General features: G+C 47.4%; 4 protein-coding genes across 4 annotated transcripts in view; 2 read left to right on the plus strand and 2 right to left on the minus strand.

Moving 5' to 3' along the window:
• Positions 1-729, minus strand: part of VE01_08076 (uncharacterized protein) — a gene marked incomplete at both ends in the record, with an annotated part of 1257 nt that extends 528 nt beyond the window's left edge. The window contains 2 exons of the mRNA XM_018277504.1: positions 59-395; positions 700-729. Of these exons, the coding sequence (XP_018127385.1) occupies positions 59-395; positions 700-729 (367 nt within the window). The remainder of the gene's footprint in view (positions 1-58; positions 396-699) is intronic.
• A 1162-nt stretch (positions 730-1891) lies between these two features.
• On the plus strand, positions 1892-2825 carry VE01_08077 (uncharacterized protein; the record flags this gene model as incomplete). Its single annotated transcript, XM_018277505.1, has 3 exons — positions 1892-1949; positions 2007-2098; positions 2175-2825. 3 exons carry the CDS (start codon positions 1892-1894, stop codon positions 2823-2825), a joined length of 801 nt encoding a protein of 266 aa, XP_018127375.1.
• Positions 2826-3021: 196 nt separating this feature from the next.
• VE01_08078 (uncharacterized protein) lies at positions 3022-3645 on the plus strand (the record flags this gene model as incomplete). Its single annotated transcript, XM_018277506.1, has 1 exon — positions 3022-3645. The coding sequence occupies one exon, from the start codon at positions 3022-3024 to the stop codon at positions 3643-3645; it is 624 nt and encodes a 207-aa protein (XP_018127389.1).
• A 2131-nt stretch (positions 3646-5776) lies between these two features.
• On the minus strand, positions 5777-7405 carry VE01_08079 (uncharacterized protein; the record flags this gene model as incomplete). The annotated part of the gene is made up of 3 exons (XM_018277507.1): positions 5777-6952; positions 7001-7067; positions 7128-7405. 3 exons carry the CDS (start codon positions 7403-7405, stop codon positions 5777-5779), a joined length of 1521 nt encoding a protein of 506 aa, XP_018127390.1.
• Between the last annotated feature and the right edge of the window lie 241 nt (positions 7406-7646).

The raw sequence follows: 7646 nt of genomic DNA on the forward strand, positions 1-7646 counted from the left end.
TCATCTTCATCTTCATCTTCGTCATCGTCATCGTCATCGCTGCGTCCTCTCAGCGCACCTTCCACCCACAACGAGCCCATGGCACCAGCCTGTCGTCTCGCACCAACACCATCACGCTCCCATGCCTCGCGCATATCTTCGAGTGCATTATACGTCAGGACTCTCTGAGCTTCCTCTGGCATTTCTTGGGCAAAGGCAACACCACCACCAAGGCCGGCATAGGCATTGTAGTCTTCGTTGTGTGCTGCATGTTCGCCGGAACCGATCTGTACAAGAGACGGATGGTAGTCATAGCCGTCTTCATAGATTTCGCTCGGGCCGCCGAAGATGATCCTTTGAGAAATAGTGAGAGGTGAGCTCGGAGATTGCTTCTCGATGCGGGTGCGTAGTTGACTCTGTATGTATATGTAGTGGAGATTGATAGGATAGGGGGTGAAGAATATAGAGATAGATGGAGTGTGAGGCTGCTGGCTTTCGAACAATTGTACCAATAGGATGTCGACGCCCCCCTCCTCAACTGCTCAAGTAGGATTCTCAAAACTTCCCAGGTTATAGGTCAACATTTGTCAGTACTCGCATTTCAGTCGCTCGAAGCGTCTTTTCTCGCAGACACGGGATACAGCCTTACGAGGGCCCGAGGCAAATTTTTGGAAATTCTAAGATCAGCCAACCATCTCCTGTATTATAGTACGCGCAAACACTTTTCAGCACACAGGATGCAGCCTTCATGGCAGCCGCGAGGCAGTTTTAAGAAACTGGCCCAACCATTTCTCGTTTTCAACCGGCCATTGCCACACTCCGGTCCGCTGGCGGCTGCACTACAAGGTCGATGGTGGAAGATATCAAAACAAGCCAAACATCTCTCGTCTATGAGCGTTCGTACACCCTGCTCATTCCGAGTGTAGGGCCATGGTCACTTGCAGAGTACGGGAAACAAGACGCCGTGTTGTACATAAATTCTAAAAACAGTTTTGTACAAGGCTGGAAACTGGAGTCGGGGAGGCTGGAAACTTGGGAACGCAGGCATCACAAAACCCCGACTCCGAAGCCAGTGATTAACATTTGGGCTACTGGGGGAAAATTGACAAAACGCAGCATACATCAATCTCGAAGAACACTGTTGCCTTCAGTTACTGCTAGTGATGTGCAAAATATGCAGTTGGTTTGCTGCGCCTAAGACATTGATGCAGGACCAACACTCCTAGTTGTGCCACGATAAACGAACCCAGCCTCGCTCGGTGAGCGGAAAGAGACGCCAGCCAGGTTCACCCAATTGCCTCTTATATCTCTCCTGAAAATGGCGTTGACCCGGTACGTTGTAGAGCTCAAGTATGCAAACTCGCTCAATTTCAGCCTATGAAATCTCATTGTTTCTTTATACTTCCGCCCAGTACATCATCAGTCTGCCTTGTAATAACCGGTCAAGATGCGCTACATTGGCACGTTTCCCTTTCAAGCATCAAGAGCATAAACGAGCCGCGTTGGGTTGCAAACATCTACACACTGCCACTCTCGTCTTTCGAGTAAGGCTATGAGATGGCCATCTCATATATTATAACCTTTGTCCTACCTAGACTATGAAATAGAAAGAGAACATTTCAAATCAAGATTCTATTACAATTATTCATGACAATCTATACTTTCCGTCTTCATGGGTTATTTCTTCCAAGGTGCCAAAGGGTTCAAGGAATCTTGTCTTAAACTCCGTACTTGCCCTCGTTTACAGACTAGACTGTCACCAACGCAGCAAGTGGCTGATACGTCACTAAACAAGTCACTTCAAACCTCACATAGCATCTGCCCAGTGGATCAAGTACTAGAGCTATCAACGAGCAATACAAACGCTACTTGTATAGTAAGCGCAGTATCAGAGCTACCAGCAAACAATACAATGCCGTTGAACGAAGGATTAGTGAACATTCTTCGTGACGAGTCGCCTTCATTTAAGGGTATGAACCAAATCAAATAAAACTTGTTTTAAGACTAAGACTAAGAGTTATGGCCAGACCGTTGGTTAGGTCGTAAACTCCTCGACATTGCTATTGCTACTGTAGCTGCAAGATCGGTTTCTGCACAAGCTTCGGAGAAAGTGGTCAAGGTATGCCCTAGTCATTTTAATATCGATTCATGCATTGTGGTATACTTTTATGTCTAACTTGACTAACTTGCATTAGGATTTATACCAAGACATGAAAGCCGCTTTTCCATATGACAATTGCTTCAGAGAATTACCTGGTAGAAGAGAAGCTGAACCAGAAGACCCTGATTACTGCTATCTTCTTGAGAGCTTGCTAGGTCACATTTACCTCCGGGGACAAGACGATGCCCCAGGCATTGTATCTATTTTAGAACGGAATGTCAGAGACCCTCGTCGATCCCAGGACGAAAAGTACCTAAAAAGCCCGCCATTACCACCACAGATTAGCCAATCCACTCAAGAGGAACGAATCTTAGATAATGCTTCTAATGGTATGGCTACAGAGGTAGGGTCTGTCTTTGGTTCAAACCAATATATTGGTAGCATCCCAAAGTTTACCCCACCTCAAGAAGTCAGTAACGGAAACGTGAGGCAGCTTCAAGAGCATGCCGATCTGGGAGATCTAGCGATATATACAGTGTTTTTCGAGGAGCATGGTACAATCAAAGGTACCAAGCCATCATATACGTGGCGCCAAACCCAATTAAAGCCTACAAGCAGGTTTCTGTTCACAGTCACCTTTGAAGGGGTAGAGGTTGCTGGGTTGGAATGCAGTTCAAAGCAGAACGCAAAGCATGAGGCTTCAAAAGCTCTTTGGGAAGAACTGCATCTAAGAAAACAGTTGTAGATACCTAGGGTTACTTTATGTTAGGTTTATGCTTAGTTTTGCATGTTAATTTGTGGTTTTATTATTCCAAAGTTTGTGAAAATTTTACCCTTACAGGATAAAATAAGTTGGTTCCTGCTTAGGAAGTTGTACTTCGGATTTATCGACATCGGAGATAGCCTAGCAGGCCTTCAACAACGACGACTTAACTAGCGCAATGAATCGTTTACCAATAGAAATTCTGGCTAAAATAGCATCGCAGGCATTCCAAGAGAAACGAATAGGCCCAGGCAGATTGAGACTCGCGCCCTTCTTGACAATCAATAGGACATGCCAGGTGGTGATTGAGCGCGAGATATTTCGCCATATAGGCGTCGACACAGACAGCCTCCCCCAGCTCACAGCGATTCTCAGCGGTTCAGCGGGTGATCGACGCATCCGCTTAATACAAAAACTAGAGTTTCATTATCTTCGTAACCTGGTGCCCTTCCTAACTCCCACCAAGCTCAGTGAGCTAAGAGAGCAGCAACGGCAGGCAAACGAGTCCTTTTCTGAAAGTATGAAGGCACTGTTCGGTCATCTCAAGGGCTGGGAGGAGAGATTGGATGCGAGTGGGACAGTGGCCGCAAGTCAGCACCAGATGCGTCTCCTTCTGGGAAAAGAATTCTGCCAGAAGGAGGCGGTCCCGCCGATGCCGCCTTCTCATACAGAGGATATTGCAGTTCCGCCCTTGCCGGCACAGTCGCCGGCAAATGTGCCACTAGAGGCCCCCGGCCGACATTTTGCAAGGAGGCCATGGTTAGGATATGCTCCAGAGCCAGTTCTGGCCCGCCCCCTCTGATTGATGTGCGATATTTTGGCGAAGAGAAGCTGCTAGAACTTTGTATCGTGTCTTCGATGATATTATACGAAAATCACGGCATCCGTCCGGATAGTCTGATGCAGACTCTCTCCCAGATGAAGTGTTTAGATCACTTTCAGGGGAATATTTTTGGTGAGATGAAGAATTTGGATCGTACTCGTGAATACCGACAAGGTTTGTGACTATAGGTGTCTCTCATCAGACATATGTACTTTTCGGTTCGGGTCCTAACTTCCTTAGTTTTAGCTTAATCTCTGCACCCTCTGCCAGGATCGCTCGGTCTATTCTTCTGTGAGTTTCAGCCCTCGGATCCCGACCCGCGGACATCGTATTCAGTACTTGTTGGTAAATGTCTTTATACTTTTGGCATAATTGAAATTAATACACGTCTAACGAGAATCGAAGCTAGTGGTTGCCAGCGGTCAGACTATGCCCACCTCTGTGTCGTCAAACCGCCGCAAGAATCTATAGAATACTGGTCGAGGATTTCTCGGCTGCAGGAGGCGTTAGTGGACCCGTGAAGCTTGCGGGAGGTGCAGCTTGCAGTAGCCGCAGTGCGCTCATCATGAAATTCAGTGCGACGGATAAGAGTGAAATTTTACTGTTGAACAAGCTAGACAAGACAGGAGGCGGCATTCTGTTATTTGTTGTCGATGTTGTTACCTTCGCGAATTGGAACCCAGCGTCGCTGATGGAACAGAGTTCTCTCGTTCTAAGCATTAGCCACTATTAAGCCATACAGCGTTAGCCATGACCCTGATCAGCTTGGCTTCCGTGGCGGCCCTTCAAACAGAAGATAGACAGATACCGAAGCCAGCCAACCATCTCCTGTTTCTGTGAATCCAATATCAGGATCGAAGATAGAGGGATGCAGCCATTCGAGAGGCCCGAGGCGGATTTTAGAACTCGACTAACAGTTTCGCGTTTCCATGAAGCTGTTATCGTGATCCTAGACAAAGAATGCGGCCTTTCGGCAGGCCCTAGGCAGATTTGAGTATCGACCAACCGTTACGTGTTTTTTATGGGCTTTCAGGCCGCTATAAATGGAGAAGTGCAGAGGTCAGCCTCAGCTGCCTAATCGTTTGTGCTCTGTAAGTGCGCTCAAAAATCTATCATTTCTAAGCGCAGGGCTATGGCGACACAAAGAAGGAAACCGTGTTAGACGGGCTAATGACCACCCACAGTAGGCGGGGAGCAAGGGGCTGTGTTGTGCATTGGTTTTTTGTACTAACGAGAAACTGGGCTCAGGATGTAGAGAATGATAAAACCCGACTCTGAAGCCAGGCATCAACTTTTAGGTTACTAGCTCCGGAAAAACTGACGAGAAGCAGCTCCAGTTCTTGTAACCCGTTACAGACCGGCGGTTTGGAACCGTCGGTCCCCCGTGACGCACGCTACCTGCATTTGTGAATATACCTCCGGACAAGCATACAAACTGCCACGGCGATCCTTCTCCTTTCACAACTGCTGCGGAAATGACATAGGCGAAGACCTGGGGAATGAGGGGAAACCCCAGATGCCACTGGCAATAGTTGCTGATCCTGAATCATTCAAGGATGACCGATGCTGGCGACCCCGCGATTCGCTCATGGATAGTCGTACAACGTTACGCCATCACCGTTAGAGCTGCATTAAAGGTGCAATATGAGAGAGTGCGGGGTCAAAATGTAGTTCCTCAGAGGCCAAATTGTAGAAATTTGATCCCTGATGATTTGCCCTTTGGCTATAGATTCAGTATAACGTTAGACTCTCCGGTTCCACCTTGTTTGGCTAGAAACCAACTTTGGATGTATTTCGATAAAAAGCTTTGGCCGTGCGGGTTAGTGGGATAAAATGTCTCTAGAGAAGCTCGGAGAGTGGGGAGCCCTGTCTCAGTCCGCGTCTTCCTAAGACATTGCATCGAAGGAAGAGGGCCACCGCGTGTGTCCGAGAACTCGACATGTTTCCGAGCACTCTTACCTGTCCCTCTCATTTTTTGATCTGCAATATCATCCTGGTGAGTTGGTGTCACTCGCCATGTCGGTGAGGTAGCTAGCCTTGGCTGCTTGCTGCGAGCAGAATCCCTGCTAATCTTATAAAATTTAAATTTATAAATGCTCTAAGCAATTACCTATAGCTGGTATCTAAACGTTGGGGCCCTGTCTCCCATCTCACTTAACTGTTGATCTGTATGTTCGCTCCCATCATTATGCAAAGCATCTCTCTTCTCATTAATCCGCATATAACTATATCTCAACGCAGCTAAAGCAATCATCCCAATAACACAGAACATGAGTTCGAGCCCGTGGCCTAGCAGGAACTTAGGAGAATCGACTTTGCGGTAGAAGTTCGAGGCCATTGCGCCTCCTAAATTTCCAACGCCAATGTGTAACGCCATACCGGCTGCACGCTTGTAGGAACCGGCGAGATTGTTAGACATCCAAGTAATGTTTCCTGGGAAGGCTGGGTAGATTCCACAGGTGGCAATGAAAACGCCGGCGTAGACGACGCCAGGGACAGTGCCTGCCGCAGATCCAGCGATGGCCATAATAAAACCGACGAGGATTGCACACATCGGAAAGAAGACGTATGGCGAGCGGCTCCTCCCTGCTTTTGCGGCCTTGTCCGAGAAGTAGCAGACCACCAATGTCACGACGGCCGCTGTGATGTAAATCGGGATTGTGAGCAGTTGAGCAATTGTCGCAGTGTAACCCAATTGAGAAATGATGGTAGGCAGGAAGAGGCTGATTCCGTAGAGGGGGCAGACAATACCCCAGTACATCAGAATTCCGAGATATAGCTGCCAATCAGTCATAGCCTGGAAAACATATTTCCACTTGAACTTGTCATCCTCAGCAACCATCCTGTCAGAGCGATTAGATCCTTGGTACTTGAGACGATGAGCAGCCCAAGCTCTCTCCTCCGGCGTTAAGAACGAAGCAGTTTCTGGGAAATCATGGAGCAGAAAGAAAGCGGCAATAGCGACAACGACGGTAAGGAGGCCCTCGAGGATAAAAATCCATCTCCAGCCCTCGTATTCGCCAACGCCGTTCATCTTAACGATGAGATAAGCAAGAAGCCCAGAGAAAGCTCCAGCCATCGAAGCCGCACTGAAGAAGAGACCCTGTCGAAGAGCCATTTCGTTCGTGCAGTACCACATTGTCAGGTAGTACGCCACACCAGGGTAGAGACCAGCTTCCGTGACGCCAAGAAAGATGCGGATGACGACTAACGCGTGGTAACTCTGGACGACTCCTAGACACACGGTGCAGGTTCCCCAGGCGATCATAATGGAAGGCAGCCAGATCTAGGAATACATTAGATCTGAGTTATCTACAAAAGAGAGAAGACTCACAGATGGGCGGAGGCGTTTGAGAAGAAGATTCGAAGGGACCTCGAAGGCGCAGTATGTTAGAAAGAAGCTGTTTCAAATCATTAGATCGTGCGTCTTAAACTTTCATACTAGGCAACCAGCAACTCACACAGTCGACGCAATATTGTATCCGTTATCTGATAGATGAAGGTCTTTGGTGAGGCCTTGAATTTTCGCATTGCCAATATTTCCACGATCAAGAAAAGCCAGCAAATACAAGACTGCGAGAGCTGGAATGAGTCTGACGTCCATCTTTCTTAGCGTCTTCTTCTCATCAATCCCCGAGAAATCGGCATCGTGTCCCTCAGAATTTAAATCATGCTCAAGCTCTTTCTCGACGGCATCTTCTTGGCCAACAGAAACAGGCTTATCAGTTAGAGACGACATTTTGAGAGAATCAGGAGTGGATGCATGAAAAACTGCACAGTCTTGGTGACTTCAGATTTGAACAACACAATACTCGACGACAATCAAAACAATGAAGATACTAATCCAAAGTAGTGAAGGATATTTAAGTAACTATTTAATTAGAAGATTATCTCTCTACGTATTTTAATGCTTATATATCTTTGTAGAGTCTTGCTCTGCCCATCCCACGACTTAGGAAAACCCCGCATCTCGGATCCGA

This window comes from Pseudogymnoascus verrucosus, assembly GCF_001662655.1.
Source record: "Pseudogymnoascus verrucosus strain UAMH 10579 unplaced genomic scaffold scaffold_46, whole genome shotgun sequence".
NCBI classification, from domain to species: domain Eukaryota; kingdom Fungi; phylum Ascomycota; class Leotiomycetes; order Thelebolales; family Thelebolaceae; genus Pseudogymnoascus; species Pseudogymnoascus verrucosus.